Source organism: Myxine glutinosa, chromosome 8 (assembly GCF_964187855.1).
Source record: "Myxine glutinosa chromosome 8, kmMyxGlut1.1, whole genome shotgun sequence".
Taxonomy (NCBI): domain Eukaryota; kingdom Metazoa; phylum Chordata; class Myxini; order Myxiniformes; family Myxinidae; genus Myxine; species Myxine glutinosa.
In genome coordinates, this window is record NC_136268.1 from 166,856,149 (window position 1) to 166,876,886 (window position 20,738).

Sequence of the window (20,738 nt, forward strand, 5' to 3'; positions counted from 1 at the left end):
CTCAATGGAATACTGCTCTCCCCTCTGGGCTGGTGCTCCTGCCTCACACCTAGCTCGTCTTCACGCTGTTGAAACCAAAGCATTCAGAATCATTGGAATCTCCCGCGATGAAGCTAACTCCAAGGGCCTCTCACTCACTCACCGCAGGCAGGTTGGTGGTCTTTCCGTCTTCTACCGACTCCTCTCTGGCCTTGCCCCCCCAGCTCTCTCTGGGCTCTGTCCCGTAAATATTCCTACAGGTCGCACAAGATCTGCCTGCAACCCTCTTATGGTTAAACTGCCAAAATCAAGACTCTCTGCTCGCCTTCACTCCTTCATTCCTCTTTTTTCCCGCCTCTGGAACAAACTCCCTCACTCTCCCTCAATCTCACTCCACCCTCCATGTCTTTAAAACAGCTGTTCACCACCATCTCTTGTCTTCCCCCATCCAAAACCTTGATCTTTTCTATCCCCGCTAATTTCACCCCAATTCCACTTTTTTGAAATACCAACTTCTGTCCTGGAAGTCCTTCGTGTCCTTGTGTTTTATACTTCTCCCACCTCCCCCCCCCCCCCCAATTCCCACGCCTCCTCCCCCCAAGCCCTCTCCCTCCCACACATCTCCCTGCTCTTAAATGTTGTGTGCTCTCAAGTGTTTGTGTGCTTCACCCTTCTCTTGTCTTCCGCTCCCTCTTTTTATATATTTTGTTTGTCTGGTTGATTTGTTTGTGAAGTAAATGTCATCTCTTTCACGAGCCTCGATTCAGTATACAAAAAAAAAAAAAAAAAAAAAAAGACACGCACTGACGCGCACATACACATACATCCACACACATATATACACAAACACACACATATATACACACACATACATACACATACATACACACACACACACAAACACACACACATACACACACATATACACCCACATACATATACATATACACACATATACACAAACACACATACACACACAATCACACACATATACACAAACACACATGTGCACAAACACACATATACACAAACACACATATATGCACACACACACACACATACATACACACACACACACACACACACACACACACACATACACACACACACACATATGCATACAGATATACACATAAACACACACACACACACACACACACAAACACACACATACGCATACAGATATACACATATACACACATGCACACACACACACAAACACACACACATCTTGTTTTTTTTCTTTTTGTTTCTCACAATTCTATCTCTCATGATTTTCAATTCTTATGTGCAACGATGCTCCGATTCTTATGTCCTGTTACACACACACACAAGCACACACACACAAGCACACACACACGCACGGGAGTGGGTCACACACACACACACACACACACACACACACACACACACACGGGGGAGTGGGCCACACACACACACACACGAGTGGGCCACACACACACGCACACACACACCTGTAGCGATGAAACGCATTTTCTTTTGGTGGTGCATAATCACTCCGAACGAAACAGGCATTACATCGTTTCCTTTGCTTGAGTAGTTCAAAAAGTAATTCATGATCGAACACGTGTTGATTGAGTCTTAAAATGCACATTGATCATACAGACATACAGAGCATACAAAGCATACAGACATACAGACATACAGACATACAGAGCATACAAAGGCTGATCGTAGGAGCCCATGACTCTTCTTCATTTTTAAACGAGAATGTATCGATAACTTTTCACTTTACAAAGTAAAGATATATTAAAACCAAACGTTGTTAATAAATATTGTATTCCATACTTAGTTTACATTATTATGTACATTTTTGAAGTACTGCATTGTTTAATTCCATGGTTGGAAAAGAGTTGACACGCTTAAAACAAACTCTGTATATACTGTACACCCCAGGGATATGGAAAAATATAATTAGACTCCGGTTCAATCCCGAACTTCAGTATTCAGTCGCTGTATTTTTACTAAGTAATCTTACTCTAATTCACCAAATTTCCGTCTGTCCGTCCGACCGTCCGTCCATTCCCAGGTACCGCAAAAACGGCTGAACCGATTGCATCAATATTTTGGGTGGATAATCCTGGGACCCCCTGGAGTAAAATAGGCTATATTGTTTTTCTTTTTTTTTCCAATTTCCAATTTTCCAGTTTTTCCAAACACGATGGAATAATATTTACCAATATGAACAGTGATGTGGCTTTTGTTGAAATTCTACATACCAGGAGAGAGTAGATAGACTCCTGATGAACTCTTCCTACATGCGGCTTCCTATATGCTTCCTACATAACGTGCGTATGTGGCTCCGAAGAAATACGACAGCGTGTGCAAAGCGACTGAGAAACAGGTGTAGCGGCCGCTTCCGTGTTAGAGATTCGGCACGCACTCTTCACACATAAACGTGTGACTGAGAAAGACGTGTAGCGACCGCTTCCGTTTTAAAGATTCGTCACGCACTCTTTGCATCTCAACGGTTCTGTTGTCATTGTCGTTGGTCATCGCAAAATATAAATGAATGCAAGTTCAGAAGGCAAGTACACGAAAAAAAACAAATATAGTTTACCGAAAGAGTAATGTTTTTAACAAGCACGAAAGCAATATTACGTCATTGACCGCCATGAAAATCCACGAAGTATTTTACGGTATTAAAACTGAGCTGCTCTTTACACACTTAGGCCCAAATAAAAAAACACCAGTTGATCGTCCGGATAAAAAAGGAGGGTAAGGCCCTTTTAATTCAATATTTTTTCAAAATGGGCGCCATGTACTGTTTAGATTTTGATGATTTGCGTGTGATATGATTCAACGGATGTTTACATAAATCGTTTAAAATAAAATAAAAAGCCTTCAATTTCCAATATTTTGCCTTTTCATTTGGGCCTCCCAATTGAAGCCCTGCCCGTAGGGCGGGTACCATTGCTAGTAATATAAATAACGAAGTCCTGGGGAACATTCTCTCCACTCATTCACCTCTCTCCTTTCCCTCTCTCATTCTCCTCTGTCATTCTCCTCTGTCATTCCCCTCTCTCATTCCCCTCTCTCCTTCCCCGTGCCCACATAACAGTCGACACATTCAAAACGGCTGTTGGAATACATGTCGCCGATTTTCTCAACTTTAGCTGAAACTGAGACTTGAACCATCCCAGTGACTGTGATGGTGAATTAGAGTCGAGATAAAGCCGTAAGGGTGACTCAATGAATGGGCTTTATGTTACAGGCCTTTGAAAATTATTTTTGTTCTATAAACGGTAACTTTCATTAAATTTTATTCCCGTTTTTTGCAACCGAGTCTAAAACCATGTTAGCGACTGTGAAAAATAAAATGATATATCGAATTAGAGTTGAAATAAAACTGTGAGAGAAAGCAAGACACCGCGAGCCTAACAAAAGAGACCTCAAAGCTATGCGAGTAAACAAAATGGTGGATATTTGTTTTTGAAGCCCCTCCCACACCGGGTGTAGCCACTCCCCCGGATAGACGTATCACAGACAGACAGACAGAATCCCCTACGGAGAATATATATATATAGACTAGTGGGGTCACCCGTGAGAATCCCACGGACATGGACGTGTGTGACATTTCGACACATTGAGTTAGATGCTGCACCGGGACATTCAGTTTCACAAAATGGTTACTGCCAATTTATCAGATCCACAAATAATGTAATCTACACAATGTATTTACTTCTGATAACATGTGAATGCATGTGCGTGCACATGGGAAATACAGTTTGAAATGTGTTATTACATCTCATGTAAAATGTGACATTAAGAGCTCAAATCCTCTCCCTCTCACATCACTCACACAGGGGGAGAGAGTATGTCACATGCGGGGGAGAGTGGGTCTCACACACACACACAAACACACACACACACACACACACACACACACAGGTGTGGGTCACACATACACACACACACACACACAGGTGTGGGTCACACATACACACACACACACACACGGGGGAGTGGGTCACACACACATCTGGTTTTTTCATTTCTGTTCCTCACAATTCTGTCTCTCTCATATTCACAGACACACACGCACACATCCACAAACATCCACACACACACACACACACACACACACACACACACACACACACACACACACACACACACACATATGCACAGATATACACATATACACATATATACATCCACACACATCCACACACACACACATGCACACACACACATGTATACCCACACACATGCACACACATACAGACACACACATATATACACATACACACATACACACACATATATGCACACACATACACATATACACACACACATATACACATATACACATACAGACACACATATATACACATACACACACACATGTGCACACACACACATATATGCACATACATATATGCACACACACACACACACACATACACACATCCACACGTACACACATGCATACACATATACACATACACACACAGATATATATGCACATATATACTGTTATGAATTTTGGGGTAGTGATATATATAGATTTAGGTAGATCTGCATGGGTAGGTGCTCCAACTGTCGTGATAGGGAATCCCACATGTAATAAGTTCTGTTTAGGTGGTTTGTTCGGATTAAGTGTTTATTCGTCCCCGTCGCAAGGGGGCGAGGCTTGTTAACTAGATTAGGGCATAAGGGTAAAATTCCCTTGTACGTAGTTCCCTCTGTGATTATTCCTTTGTCCCGTATGGCAATGCACATAGACACTAGCTAGGAATCCATCCCCATTAGCGCACACACTAATTAAATCCCCCCCCCCCCCCCCCGCCAATAACAATAAAATTAACCAGAAGAACAGGCAATGGACATGCCCAAAGGGGCAGCGATTGGACAAGACACCACCAATAGGGAGCCAAGGCAGGATGAAGCTTGTGATTGGTCAAGGCAGGGGCAAGAAGCTGGCCACTAATTCGTGGAGGGAAGGGAGCAAGAAGCGACAGACTGATTGGACATGGACCGATGGCATGAGAGAGAAGTGACGCGGCCATTGGTGGAGAATTGAGCCTGTGAGGTTGGCCGGCAGTGATTGGAGAGAAAGAGAGCTGACGTCACGAGACGGCCGATAAAGCAACTCGCTGGCCGACATTTTGTTCTCTCGGTTTTTGGAATGCCCTCTTGCGCTTGGACCTTCTGCCTGCTGTGGACTCTTCCTCTTCTCTTCCCTTCTTGTGTTGGACCTCTTCCCGTTTGGACCCTTGCTTGTTGGGGGATGATGGACGGTGGAGAGGCAGTGGAGCACTGACAATCCTCCTTCCCTGCGTTCGCGTACGGGACCTCGCATTCGGACAACGGACGTGTAGGCGAGGCTTGCCGCACGGCGGTGTGCGTTGGCCTGGCAGCGCGCGAACGGGGGCGCGTCAAGGCCTTCCTCGCATTGACGCCGGAGCCGCGTTCGGATGACGAGCTCGGGGCCTGGCGATATCTGACACACCTTGGCCAGATTGAGATAAGCTCACACCACACGACGTGGTTCCTTTTGTAAATTTTCCTTTGTGTTTGTTTTAGAAGTCTGGTGTGGGGACGTCCCGATTTAGAACATTTATTTGAGCGTCGTGTTTTTATTGTACCGGCATTCCGTTTAATAAAGCCAGCATTTATTTTTGTACATAAAATCCGGTTCGTGTGAGTTTAATTTCCACAGGGTTGAAGACTGCGCGCGGGACCGTCAGCTGAAAGCTGCCGCTTCTTCTTCTTCTCTTTCTTCCTCCCGCGCATATATATAGTGAAGTCCGTATTTGATCGTCGCCTCAAATTAATGCTCGAATTGCCATCCGCGATTTCCCGGTCTTCACCGAGGGGAAACACGCGACATTGGTGTCAGGAGTTAGGATTTGAGCCTAGCGGACATTCGGTGCCCAAAGGTTGCGAGTTTGACACCAGCTGAGGGCTAATTGCGCTCAGCGTTCGGTATTCAAAAATACTACTTTCTCACCATGGATGGCAGAAGAGAGTGAGATGGCCGAACGGGTTGGGGATGCTGAAGACTTTGGAAGTGAGCCGAATATAGGGGAATTGGAGAATAGAGATGGAACCTCCCCCACTGCAGAGACGGGCCCGATGGATTTCCAGGCAATAGTAAATTTATTGAAGGCTCAGAGTGAACAGATGAGGGGAGAAAGTGAGCGAATGAATAATAAACTAGAGGGAATGAATAACAGCATTAATGCCCAGAGGAATGACATGTAGGCTCAGAGTGAGCGAATAAGAAACGAAATGAAGGAATTAATGGGAGGAATTGAAAAATTAATTAAAGGGAGAGATGGGAGAAATAAATAACGAAATGGATGCCCATCATGAAGAAATGAGGGGGATTATAAGGGGAGGTAGTGAAAGATTGGATGCCCAAATTAAAGAAACGAAAACCCCATGTGAATCACCTTTAGAGGCCATTTTCCCTGCAGAGCGGAGGTTGGCCTTTTTCAGGCACCTTGGTCCCCTTGTTGAAGCAATGTTTTATGGCCGGATGCCCTTCCTGCCGCCAACCCTGTTAGTCGCCTCTTGCGACACACAGGGAATTACCAGTGAACTGGTACTCAATTTGCCGACCTCAGAAGGATGACAGGCTGAGTCAACCCCCCTGGCGTTAATTCAGCGATCGACCGGGATTCAAACCCAGGATCCTCGGATCCCAAGCCGGCACCCTGACCGCTAAGCCAACACCAGGCTAAGGTGAAAACCCCATGTGAACAAACGAATGAAATAAAGGAAGAACAAAAGAATGGTGCCAATGGGACCCAGGAGCCGGGAATGGCAACAAAATTGGAATCACAGTGGGAAGGAAATTTGGAAGTAAATGGGGAAAAATTGATTGCGGCATGTGTGGAGGTGAATGGGGAGTGTGCAAATTTAATTGGGGAATGTTTGTTACATGAAGGCCTGGAAGGTTATCGGGGCCGAGTGGATGTCACAATTCATCAGCAAGGGGATGTATTTGAATTTGTGCAGCACCAGGGAAAGTGTGCAGAGAAAGAGGGGGAGGATACTTGCAATATGGCCGTGCCACTATAATCTGTCAAGGAAAACCCGAGAGAAGTAAACAGGTCGAGGCCCATTAAATTAGCACCGTTTTTTGTAATGTAGAATGTAAACTTAGAAAGAGACTGGGCACCATAATGTACCGACAGCTGTAATGTGCCCATTAAGTCAATTTTTGCATGTCCGTAATCAGTGAGGGTGGTAGAGGAGCGTTACAGGGTCATGTCGGAAAATATTGTCTGTATGTTTCAAAATTCAGGAGAGACACCTTGGCACCAGTGTCCAGGAGCAGAGGTATGCACATGTCATTGAGAAAGACAACACGTTTTAAAATTTGACAAAGTTGATAGGACAGTATGGATTTTGGCCAGTGCAGTATACGCAGTCTGCGGTTGAGCGGTTGCTTGTGTTGAGGTGGAGCAACACCACCTGTCAAAGTGGTTAAATTTTCCACAATTTCTGCACCGTTGGCCTCGGGCATGGCAATTAGCAGCCCTGGACTTGTGCCTGGTGGACCCACAGTTTCGGCAATGCAGTGTAGAACGTGTGGGATGCTGCTGCGGATGTTGTACTGTGAGCTCAGTAGCATTTGCTGCGAGAGTTTGCCGAAATCCATGAACTGCGCAGTCTGTAGCTGTAGCAGGTGAGAGTGTTCCGGTAAGTTTTTGTGCACTGTGGTAAGCCGCTTCCACTTGACTGGCTATCTTTATGGCTTGAGTCAAGGTTAGGTCGTCAGATTCGAGTAAAAGTCTCTCCCTCACTTGTGCACTCAATGTTTTCTCGATCAGTTGATCTCTAATCATCTCGTCGTGCAGTGCACCAAATTTACAAGGAAGTACTAATTCGCTCAATGTAGAAATGTATTGGAGAATTGGCTCACCGGGCCTCTGGCCTTGTTGGCGGAATTTGAACCGTCGAATGAGGCCGCTCTGAGTGGCTCCGAAATGCGCGGCAAGCACGGCAATGGCTGCAGCATAGGTGGGTGCAGGACCCAGCATCAAGAAAATGCGTTGACCCTCCGTGCCCAGGTAGTGTACAAGCAAAGCAAGCCTCCGTGAATCCTCCGCATCTTGCAGATTCATTCCAAGCAGGTAGGTATGAAAGGACAACTACCTAGGCCATGGAACGGGCGGTTCGCCCGGTAAAGCCAAAAATGGCGCCGGTGATGTAATCGACAATTCCGCCATCCTTGTCGCCAATGTTGTGCCGCTCAATAAATTCTAAACAATGGCAATGACCGTTATGTACAAGACCGTTTATTTCAGGCACGGATCCGCCAGCATATCTCCGACACTGTTAAGACGGCGTCCTTCTCATCTCTCCCACAATCCCCTTCCGCTTACATCATCATCCCTTCCCAGCAATCCCTAAACATCCAGCAATTGACCAACAACAACAACAACCGCAAACTCGGAAATAAGCAAGCACATAAGAAAGAACACAACAAAGAGGAAGAGGCAGACCTTGTATGTGCTCAATGGATGGGGGGTAAAGGATGGAGAAGTCAACTTTGCTAGGTATGATTTAGGGGAGAAGAGGAAGAGGCAGGCCTTGAATGTGCTCAATGGATGGGGGGTAAAGGATGGAGAAGTCAACTTTGCTAGGTATGATTTAGGGGAGAAGAGGAAGAGGCAGGCCTTGAATGTGCTCAATGGATGGGGGGTAAAGGATGGAGAAGTCAACTTTGCTAGGTATGATTTAGGGGAGAAGAGGAAGAGGCAGGCCTTGTATGTGCTCAATGGATAGGGGTAAAGGCTGGAGAAGTCAACTATGCTAGGTATGATTTAGGGGAGAAGAGGAAGAGGCAGGCCTTGTATGTGCTCAATGGATGGGGGGTAAAGGCTGGAGAAGTTAACTATGCTAGGTATGATTTAGGGGAGAAGAGGAAGAGGCAGGCCTTGTATGTGCTCAATGGATAGGGGTAAAGGCTGGAGAAGTTAACTATGCTAGGTATGATTTAGGGGAGAAGAGGAAGAGGCAGGCCTTGAATGTGCTCAATGGATGGGGGGTAAAGGATGGAGAAGTCAACTTTGCTAGGTATGATTTAGGGGAGAAGAGGAAGAGGCAGGCCTTGAATGTGCTCAATGGATAGGGGTAAAGGCTGGAGAAGTCAACTATGCTAGGTATGATTTAGGGGAGAAGAGGAAGAGGCAGGCCTTGTATGTGCTCAATGGATGGGGGGTAAAGGCTGGAGAAGTTAACTATGCTAGGTATGATTTAGGGGAGAAGAGGAAGAGGCAGGCCTTGTATGTGCTCAATGGATAGGGGTAAAGGCTGGAGAAGTCAACTATGCTAGGTATGATTTAGGGGAGAAGAGGAAGAGGCAGGCCTTGAATGTGCTCAATGGATGGGGGGTAAAGGCTGGAGAAGTTAACTATGCTAGGTATGATTTAGGGGAGAAGAGGAAGAGGCAGACCTTTTATGTGCTCAATGGATCGGGGTAAAGGATGCAACCAAACTATGTCTGCTAAAGCTTCGGAAAGCAATGAAGGATAGGGATGTTTAACAAAAAATCTGATTAGGGGTCTTTGGGATAGGGTTAGACCATGAAGACCTAAAATACCAAAAACACCCCAAAGACCCCCAAAAAACCCTAAGACCAATTGACCCCAATGGCACCAGAAGTCGGTCATGACTTGAAGGAACTAGATAACGTGATAACCACAGTAGAAAACAAAGAGAACCTGAAGTTTGGGGTGTTAACCCTTAGTTTTGCTCCAATGAACGGTTAATGCCAGAAACGTCAGCGTCGCCTCACTTCACTTGGCAGTTAACGTACCTCAATAAATATCCTGTTCTATTTCACCCATTGAAGATATGAAAGACTCTGTTATTACTGACAATCACAGGTAGATCATGAAGTTCTTAATATTTCATTTTCCAGTTTTTTCTCCATTGTTGGAATGCAAAGAGGTGTGCACGTGTAAATAAGCACACTGCAACTCACCTCTGTGGCCACACTTTGGTTGGCACCGCTGTTCAGCAAAAACTTTACAATCTCCAAGTGGTTTTCTTGTGCCGCCATATACAGTGGAGTAAAGCCATTCTGAGAAAACCATGCCATTGCAGATCATTTCAACATGAAATAAGTACGGCTCATATAATATATCTTGTGATTTCAACATGTGGTTATGCGAGTCATAGACTCAAAGTTTTTTTTAATAAATGGTGCAATCGCATTCCAACACAAGAGAAGCATCGACAGTTATTGTACAAAGCACTGATTACAAAATAACGCGGATTTACTCATATAGATACAATACATGATCAAAAGTATGTGGGCAACCGAACATCACACATCTCATTCCAAAATCATGGGCATTAATATGGAGTTGGTCCCCCCATTGCTGATACTAGGGCGTGCCCGTACTATATATATATCTAAAATTATATCCCCCCCCTCTATTTACATGAAATGGTTTGGTCCATTCGCAAAGCCAAAGCGAACGGCTTGCGAGTACGGTGACAATCCCCCCCCCCCTCTATTTACATGAAATGGTTTGGTCCATTCGCAAAGCCAAAGCGAACGGCTTGCGAGTACGGTGACAATCCCCCCCCTCTATTTACATGAAATGGTTTGGTTCATTCGCAAAGCCAAAGCGAACGGCTTGCGGAGTTTGGTAAATAAATCGCCATAGCTCGGTAACTACTTCTCCGATTAATATGAAACCTTGAAAAGGCACATCCTCAGGTCCCCAGCAATATACCTGGCAAGTTTCAAGTATATCGGACCCGTGGTTGTCGAGAAACAGCGGTCACAGACAAACACACAGACATACACACAGACATACACACAGACACACACACACACAGACACACACACACACACAGAGATTACTGGAATTATAGATAGATAACAGCCTCCACTCTTCTGGGAAGGCTTTCCACTAGATGTTGGAACATTGCTCCGGGGATTTGCTTCCATTCAGCCACAAGAGCATTAGTGAGGTCGGGCAATGATGTTGGGCGATTAGGCCTGGCTTGCAGTCGGCATTCCAATTGATCCCAAAGGTGTTTGATGGGGTTGAGGTTAGGACTCTGTGCAGGCCAGTCAAGTTCTTCCACACCGATCTCGACAAACCATTTCTGTATGGACCTCGCTTTGTGCACGGGGGTATTGTCATGCTGAAACAGGAAAGGGCCTTCCCCAAACTGCTGCCACAAAGTTGGAAGCACCCAATCGTCTAGAACAGGGGTTCCCAACCTGTGGGTCGCGACCCCCCAGGGGGTCGCGGAGGGTGGGCTGGGAGGTCGAGAAGCCTTGGGAGAACTTAGTGGCCTTGGGAGAAGGGAACATTACCAAAACTTTCATTTGGCTGATACCTAGAACACAACATAATGTTGTGCCGGTGGAGTTGGCTATAGTTTTCGCTCGCTCTTTTCGATGTGTTGCCGATATGAGATGAACATAGTCTATTTCCGGGTTTTTGTATTTACAGATCTGAAGCAATGGCTAAAAGGCGCAAATACTCGGAAGACTACCTCAACATTGGCTCCACCACAGTATTCGCCAACAACGGCGTCGAGAAACCACAATGCGTCGTGTGCCATGTTGTCCTGAGTGCGGAGTCGATGAAACCTTAGAAACTCAAGTGTCACCGAGAGACGACGCATCCGGAACATGCAGAGAAGGATTTGGAGAAGGATTTGGAGTTCTTCAAACGCCATGAGCTTCTTCTCAAACGTCAAAAGCTCGAAGCTCGTGGGTCTTTTCAGCAACATAGTGCAGCAGCAGTGGAGGCCTCGTATGAAGTTGCGTTGGAAATTGCCAAACACAAAAAGCCTCACACCATTGGAGAGACACTCATCAAACCCTGCATGTTGAAGATGGTGAAGCTCGTTCTTGGGGAAGCCAGCGCGAAGAAGATGCAGCAAGTATCTTTGTCGAACAATACTCTTCAGAGGCGTATTTCTCATATGTCTATGGATGTGAAAGAGCAGGTTTTGGATGAAATCAAAGATTCTCCGTTGGTCTCCTTTCAACTCGACGAATAAACGGATGTGAGGTCATGTTCTCAGTTGCTTGTCTTCATGAGGTACATTCATTCAGACGACATCAAAGAAGAATACCTCTTCTGTAGTGCACTTGAGACCACTACAAAAGCTGTTGACGTCATGGAAAAGGTCTATACCTTTTTTCATACCGAAGGTCTGCAATGGGGAAACGTGTGCGGGGTTTGTACGGACGGAGCACCAGCTATGCTAGGATCGAAGTCAGGATTCCAGACAAGAGTGAAGGAGCTGGCTCCCCAAGCTAAGGGCATCCACTGCATGATCCACCGATATGCTCTCACCAGTAAGACGCTTCCTGCCACTCTGCGGGAAGTGCTCGATAATGTGATCAAAATTGTGAATTACGTGAAGGCTGGGGCACTCAACACTCGTCTATTCAAAGAACTCTGCAAAAACATGGATGCTGACCATGACGCCCTTCTCTTCTATCCGGCTGTACGCTGGTTGTCGCGAGGGAACGTTGTGAATCGTGTCTTCGAGCTGAAAGACGAAATCAGGTTCTTTCTGGAAGTGCAAGAACAGAGAGATCTTCTGGCTCACTTCGATGATGAAACGTGGAATAAACGGGTTGCGTACTTGGTGGACATTTTCGACCAGTTGAACAAGCTGAATTTGAAATTTCAGGGAAGGGAAACACACTTTCTCCTATTTAAAGACAATCTACGGGCCTTCATATCCAAACTGCAGAACTGGCGTCGGAAAGTCAATCTTGGGAACATCGCCATGTGTGAAAAACTCTGCGGAGTGATGGATGAGTCTGAGGGCGACCTAGATCAGTTGCTGAAGGATGAGATTACCGGACACCTTGAGTCCCGAGAAAAGGAATTCCAGCGATACTTCCCTGAGCTCACAGGAGAAGAGGTGGCACTGGTAAGAAACCCTTTCTCTGCTACACTTGACGTATACAGCTTCCCCGACGAAGTCCAAGATGAATTATTGGATCTACGGAACGACTCTCCGGCATGTGACCTGTTCCAGGAGAAAGCGGTGACTCAATTCTGGTGTGCTATGAACCACCTTTAGAACCACCTTTAGAGGCCATTTTTCCCCACAGAGCAGGGGTTGGCCTTTTTTGGGCACCGTGGTCCCCTTTTTGAAGCAATGTTTTATGGCCGGATGTCCTTCCTGCCACCAACCCTGTTAGTCGCCTCTTGCGACACACAGGGAATTACCAGTGAGCTGGTACTCAATTTGCCGACCTCGGAAGGATGACAGGCTGAGTCAACCCCCCTGGTGTTCATTCAGCGATCAACCAGGATTCAAACCCAGGATCCGAGGATACCAAGCCGGCACCCTAACCGCTAAGCTAACACCAGGCTTAGCTCCGTTGATGGAAGTAAATATAAAAGGTATACACATCATATACCAAATGAATGAATGAATGTTCGTTTTAAGGCCATTTTTCCCCGCTAGAGCAGGGGTTAGCCTTGCGGGCCCCATGACAATCATGGTTCCCTTTTTGCGCTATGCATCAATCATATTCCAAAGTCAGCATGCTGGCCTTTCGTGTTCTTCTTCCATTTGCCTCCACCTACCTCGGCGAGGCCAGATTTTCTATCCTCGTCCACATCAAAACGAAGACCAGGAACAGATTGGATGTCGAGGATGACATGAGATTGGCTCTTACAAACACCCCGCCACGAATTCCAAGACTCGCTGCTCAGATGCAACCCCAACCATCCCACTAGCTAGGTTGGAGAGATGATGATATGTTAGTGATGACGATCATGGATTGTGTGACGATGGATGGCAGTGAGAAAAAAATGATGAGCTTAGTTTGACTAACTAACTAAAATTACCCGAATTTTATAATGTGCAAGGAATATTGCAGTAAAATTTGTAAAATAAATGATGAATTAATGATTGTTTTCTCTTTCTTTCCTTTTCTTTCTCAGAAAAATTTGTAAAACTGAAACGGCTGATGGCAGGGGCTCACGTGTGTTTCGGGGTTTTGAGAAAGGGGTCGCAAGTTCAAAAAGGTTGGGAACCTCTGGTCTGTAATGTCATTGTATGCTGTAGCGTTAAGGTTTCCCTTCCGTGGAACTAAGGGGCCTAGCACGAACCATGAAAAACAGCCCCAGACCATTATTCCTCTTTCACCAAACTTTACAGTCGGCACTTTGCGCTCGGGCAGGTAGCGTTATCCTGGCATCCGCCAAACCCTGATTCGTCCGTCAGACTGCCAGATGGTGAAGCGTGATTCATCACTCCAGAGAACACGTTTCCACTGCTCCAGAGTCCAATGGCGGCGAGCTTTACACCACTCCAGCCGACGCTTGGCATTGCACATGGTGATCTAAGTCTTGCGTGCGGCTGCTCTGCCATGGAATCCCATTTCATGAAGCTCCCGACGAACAGTTGTTGTGCCGACGTTGCTTCCAGAGGCAGTTTGTAACTCGGCAGTGAGTGTTGCAACTGAGGACAGACTACTTTTACACACTACGCGCTTCAGAACTTGGCAGTCCCGCTCTGTGAGCTTGTGTGGCCTACCACTTCGCGGCTGAGTTGTTGCTCCCAGACGTTTCCACTTCATGGGGAGGGGGGGGGGGAGGGGACTATATATATATATATATATGAGCCTGGTGTTGGCTTATCGGTTAGGGTGCCGGCTTGGAATCCTGGGATCCTGGGTTTGAATTCCGGTCAATCGCTGAATTAACGCCAGGGGGGTTGACAGCCTATCATCCTTCCGAGGTCGGCAAATTGAGTACCAGCTCACTGGCAATTCCCTGTGTGTTGCAAAAGGCGACTAACTATATGGACCTCCCCCCGCCCCCCCCTTCCCGCGCCTCCTCCCCCCAAGCCCTCTCCCTCCCACAGATCTCCCGATGTCCCTGCTCCCAAATGTTGTGTGCTTCCCCTTCTCTCCCCATCTTGTCTGCCACTCCCCTTATGAAATGTTTTATGTGACTGTTTAATTTTTTTTTTGTGATAAATGTTAGCTCTTTCATGAGCCTCGATCCTGTAACAAAAAAAACCCCAAAAAAAGGAATTGGTGGCAGGAAGGGCATCCGGCCATAAAACATTGCTTCAAAAAGGGGACCACGGTGCCCGAAAGAGGCCAACCCCTGCTCTGCGGGGAAAAATAGCCTCTAAAGGCAGTTCTTTATCCTCACTATAATTAATGGACCGGTGTATATGTTTGTCGTCCGATTCCTGCTACAGTTCTGGCCCGATTACATGGCGACTTGCTACGTATGATCAGAATGGCCCCAATTGGTGCATCGGGGTGTTTTCACCTTTGCCGGTGGCCTTGGGAGAGAGGGGAGCCGGGGAGAGGGTACCAAAATTCTCTATGTAAATGTGTATCATGTGGAGCCGATCCAGGTGGGAGAGGGCATTACAACACCCACTCCACATTATGTACAGTATTCCTGTCTCCACGTTTACCAGTGCAGTGAGGTAGTTTGGATTACACGTTTGAATAAGGATAATAACATCGCCCCCCTGAGCCGCTCCGTTGGGTAGCAGGTCTTTTTAGTTATGATCATACATCTTACTATATGTATATGGACCTTATATAAGTATATATAAGTACATTACTATAAGAGCTTGAAAGTGGTTGGATGTCAATGAAAGATAGTCTGTTGGGAGCCGTCGGTGAGGTATGTGGATGGGCAAAAGGACAACCGAGACACTCGGAAACATGGTGGTGGGATGATGAAGTTGGAAAGAGGATTGACGAGAAGAGGAAGAGGTTCAAGGAGTGTCAGAAGGCGAAGGGTACGGGAGCAGAAAAAGCAGAGCATGAAAGTTATAAGGCAGCCAAGAAGGCTGCAAAGAAAGAGGTAGCAAAGGCGCAGGAGGCATGTAGGAAAATGTTCGGAGAACGCTTGGATTTGGAAGAGGGTCAAAAAGCGGTATTCAGGATTGCAAAGCAGATAGCAAAAGAGAGGTGTGATGTGATGGGGGTGAGTTGCTTGAAGGATGAAGTGGGACAAATCCTTGTGGACCCAGATGGAATTAAAGGAAGATGGAAGAGATATATGGAAATGCTGTTGAATGCAGAGAATGAATGGGATGGCAACATAGAGAGTAACCCAGTTTTAGGACCGGCAGCCAAGATAACCGAGAAGGAAGTTGAGGAAGCGATAATAGCAATCAAGAGTATAAAAGCGGGAGGGCTGACGGGAGTTGTGAGAGATATGTTTAAGGCAGCAGGAAATTGGGGTGTGAAGAGAATGACAGAGATCTGTAATCTGGTGGTGAAAGAAGGCCGCATTCCAGTGGATTGGGAACTGAGTACCCTCGTCCCTCTATACAAGGGGAAAGGTGACCCTCTGGACTGTGGCTCGTATCGAGCGATAAAGTTATTGGAGCATGGAATGAAGGTATTGGAAAGGGTGTTGGAGAGGAGGATAAGGAAGAAAGTGAAGATTGACGAAATCCAGTTTGGATTTATGCCAGGAAGAGGAACGACAGACGCGCTTTTTATTGTGAGGCAGTTGCAGAAGAAGTACATGGAGAAGATGAAGAAGTTGTTTCTTGGGTTTGTTGATCTGGAGAAAGCATTCGATTGGGTCCCACGTGAAGTAGTAACATGGGCATTGAGGAAGTTAGGAGTGGAGGAATGGTTGATCAGAGTAGTGGCAATATACAAAAGAGCGCGCACAGCTGTAAGGACGAAGGACGGGAACAGTGGTGAGTTTGAGGTGAAGGTGGGAGTGAAGCATGGGTCGGTACTAAGTCCACTACTATTTGTAGCTGTGATGGAGGTGCTGGCTCGGAATGTAAAGGAGGGTTTACCATGGGAGTTGTTGTATGCAGATGATCTGGTGTTGATTGCAGAAAGTATGGATGGACTGAAGGAGAAGATGAACAAGTAGAAGGAATGTATGGAGACAAAAGGTCTGAAGGTGAATATCGGAAAAACGAAGGTGATGGCAAGTGGTAAAGCATGTGGTGAGGTGGAAAGATCTGGGAAGTGCCTGTGTGCTGTGTGCAGAAAGGGTATCAGAGTGAACTCCATTCAATGTACAATGTGCGCTGCGTGGGTTCATCAAAAATGTAGTGGTTTGAGAGGGTCATTAACCAGTGTGGCAGCTACATTCAAGTGTAAGGTGTGCACAGAGGGAGCTGCAGATGGAGGAAATTTTGAGTTGGATCTTGGAGATGGCGTGAAGCTGGAAGGTGTGAAAACATTTTGTTACCTAGGAGACATGCTGAATGGAGAAGGTGGATCAGACTCGGCAACGGTTGCTTGAGTGAGATGTGCATGGAAGAAGTTTGGGGAACTGAGTGGCGTGCTGACGAGGAGGGGAGCGTCGTTGAAGGTGAAGGGAAAGGTGTATGCTGCATGTGTGAGAAGTGTTATGATTTATGGGAGCGAGACATGGGTAATGAACGTAGAGCAGCAACGAAGGCTGGAAAGGGTGGAAATGCGAATGGTTCGATGGATGTTTGGAGTATCGTTGAGAGAGAGGAAGACAAATGATGAATTGCGAAAGATGATGGGAATAGAGCCTGTGATGGATGCTGTGAAGAGGAACAGGTCGAGATGGTTTGGTCATGTGTTGAGGAAGGATGAAAGTGGCTGGTTGAGAAGAGTGATGGAAATGAATGTAGAAGGAACTAGAGGACGGGGAAGACCGAGAAAGACTTGGCTAAAGATGGTCGAAGAAGAAATGCGGGCAAGGGGGTTAACAAGGGGAGATGCAGAAAATAGGGCAAAATGGAGAAGATTGTCATGGGGACCGCAAGGCTAACCCCTGCTCTTGCAGGGAAAATGGCCTTAAATTGCCTATTGTTTGTTTGTTGTATACATCTTACTATAATTCACCAAATGTCTGTCTGTCCGTTCGAAGGTACTGCAAAAACGGCTGAACCGATCGCAACGATATTTTGGGTGGGTAATCCTGGGACCCCCGGGAGTAAAATAGGCTATATTGTTTTTCCAATTTTTCCAATTTCCAATTTTTACAAACACGATGGAATAATATTTACCGATATGAACAGTGATGTGGCTTTTATTGAAATTCTACAAATACTGTTTAGATTTTGATGATTTGCATGTGATATGATTTAACGGATGTTTATATAAATGGTTTAAAATAAAAAAGCCTTCAATTTCTGATATTTTGCCTTTTCATTTGGGCCTCCTAATTGAAGCCCCGCCCATAGAGCGGGTACCGTTGCTAGTTATTATGATTTGAATGTTCAATCTCCCTGCATTACAGAGTATTCTGTGATAAAGCAAGATTGAAGAATTTTATTTAATAAAATAACATTATTTGAGGACCTTTTCCAACATCAAATAAATATAAACTCACTTCTTATATGAAAGCAAAAGGATCACAGAGGAGTACAGACATGAGCTAACCCCACTGACAAAGCAAGACAACTCTTGTCTCATCATGAATCGCACATACAAAGGGTACCAGACATGTCTGTGCAGCAACAGATGAGACGGAAGATATTTGTGATAGTCAAAGAAGGGTATGTATGAGCTTTTTGTCAGAGACAAAGAACACTGTGAAAGATGGTGAGCAATCACAATGATTTGTGCCGTCAGTCACGATGATGAAACAAAAGAGAAAAAAAGAATCCTTTTGTGTTTATCATAAAGATTTATTTTAACCTCCGCATGATGTCCACGCAGGTGGGTACTCACCTGGGATTGCGCATTCATGTTGGCTTCGTACTGCACTAACACCTTCACTATCTCGGTCTGGCCAGCGAGTGCTGCAATGTGCAATGCTGTGTTTCCTTTCTGAATGAGGAATAAAAATGGAAGATGCAATTACGGTAAAAGCATCAATTATCCACAGATTGGACAGAGCAATGCACGAGCACGCAAAGGATTGCATGGCCTGTAATGTTTGAAAATGAACGATGGCCGACATTGTGAAAGCAAACAGTCCATGTTATTGTACGCAAGATGAACAGCGTTGTTGGGTATGGAAATTATAAATTAATTAGGAAATAACCAAGTTAGATTGAAAATGTACAAAGGATACATATTAGTTCGATTGTAACAGACATGTCGTTCCAAAAGAGACGTTCAATAAACCGATAAAGGTAGGGCACGTCCAGGGCAGAAAATGGAACATCAACATACAATCCTTCATCAATGAAGTGAAGAAACTCAACACCTTTTATTATTAATAACGTTACGGTACCCAAGGTTACCCTCTTATTACCCTCGGCAGAGGAAAGAGTATAGCATTTGGGTCCGTTTGTCTGTTTGTTTGTCCCCACAGAAGACGAATGTGCTTTTCTCTGCAACCGTTGGTCTGATTGACACGAAATTTGTACCATAGGAGTGCCTCCTCCTGAATAATGTTCTTTGACGTCATCGGTCACATGGTACGGGTGCCATCTTGGAAAAACCGAAAAACTTTGCACCTCAAAATCTCCAAAACTGCTGCATCAAAAAAATTGAAAAATGGCTCATTGTCAAGTACTCACCATGGAGAATAATATATATTCGTGATGACGTCATCAGTGCCTCATTATGACGTCTTAATTAGACAAGTACAATGCTTGAACAGATCAGTTTGAAATTTCTTGAGAGTTATCTACACAAACATTGTATGTGAGAATTGAATTGAAGATGTCATTGGTAAAGTGGTTCAGCAACCATATTGGATTGAAAATGAAAACATTCAAAATCTTATTTTCCAGAACGGCTTACTCGATCGATGCGCAAGTCCAGACACATGATCCACTGGCATTGGGGAATAAATTTTGAAAACACTAACCGTATTTTCTGGTGTATTAACCGCACCAAGCCTGTGTATTAACCGCACCCCTAACTTTAAACTTTTTTGCCGAAAAAAAAGTGCAGTTAATACACCAGAAAATATGGTAAGTCATAGGTCACATGGTCTGGCAGCCATATTGGATTTTATGCAAAAACTGCACAAATAAATTATTGTTCTTCTCTGAAAGCAATGAACAGATCGATGTGAAATTTTGACCACATGTTTGACTACCCATGGGGATATAATATTGGGGGAAAAAACCCATCATCGGTCACATGGTTTGGCAGCCATATTGGATTCAAGGAGAATGTTCAAAAAATTGTTTCTCTGAAAGCACTTACCCTATTGATGCGAAGTTTTAGAAATGCAATCTCACACCATTGCTGCATATAGTGTGAAAATGGTGACATCAATGGTCACGTGGTTTGGATATATCACAGCCAACTTGGATATAAAAAACAAACATTATCCGAAACAACACAAAACAAACACCATACAAACATGTCCTGGCAAGCGTCTGCAATCTCTGATTGCTCTTTATTGTTTTTAGCTCACCTGGAACGTAGTTGCGGGCAGCTTATGGGATGGTGCGTCATCCGTCTGTGAGTCCATAAACACTCAAAATACGTATTTGCTTTCTTCTCAGAAACTACACATACAATTCCGATGAAACTTGACCACAACATTCCGTTTATCACCGCGATGTACCAACTTTGTTAATGGCATTAAAAAAAATTGAGGTCTAAGGAAGTCTACGGGTGGTCTGAGCCCCCTGAAATAGGTATTTGTTCTCTTCTCCAAAACTACATTTTGAAAAGTTTGAAAGAGCTACAGGCCTTTATAAGAAAGACTGGTCACTGTGTGCATGTGGCAACAATATCTCAAGCTCTCCACAAGTCTAGCCTGTATGGTAGGGTGGCAAGAAGAAAGTCATTACTCAAAAAAATCCCACCTTGAGTCCCGTTTGAGGTATGCAACAAAACACTCCAGAGATTCTGAAGCCATGTAGCAACACGTTTTGTG

At 45.2% G+C, this 20,738-nt stretch overlaps 1 protein-coding gene across 1 annotated transcript in view; it reads right to left on the reverse strand.

Annotated features, from left to right (window-relative positions):
• Positions 1-20,738, reverse strand: part of LOC137433066 (ankyrin-3) — a 482,046-nt gene that overhangs the window by 319,725 nt on the left and 141,583 nt on the right. The window contains exons 4-5 of the mRNA XM_078784014.1: positions 18,623-18,721; positions 9,947-10,045 (exon numbers count right to left, since the gene is read on the reverse strand). Coding sequence (XP_078640140.1) covers positions 9,947-10,045; positions 18,623-18,721 — 198 coding nt within the window. The remainder of the gene's footprint in view (positions 1-9,946; positions 10,046-18,622; positions 18,722-20,738) is intronic.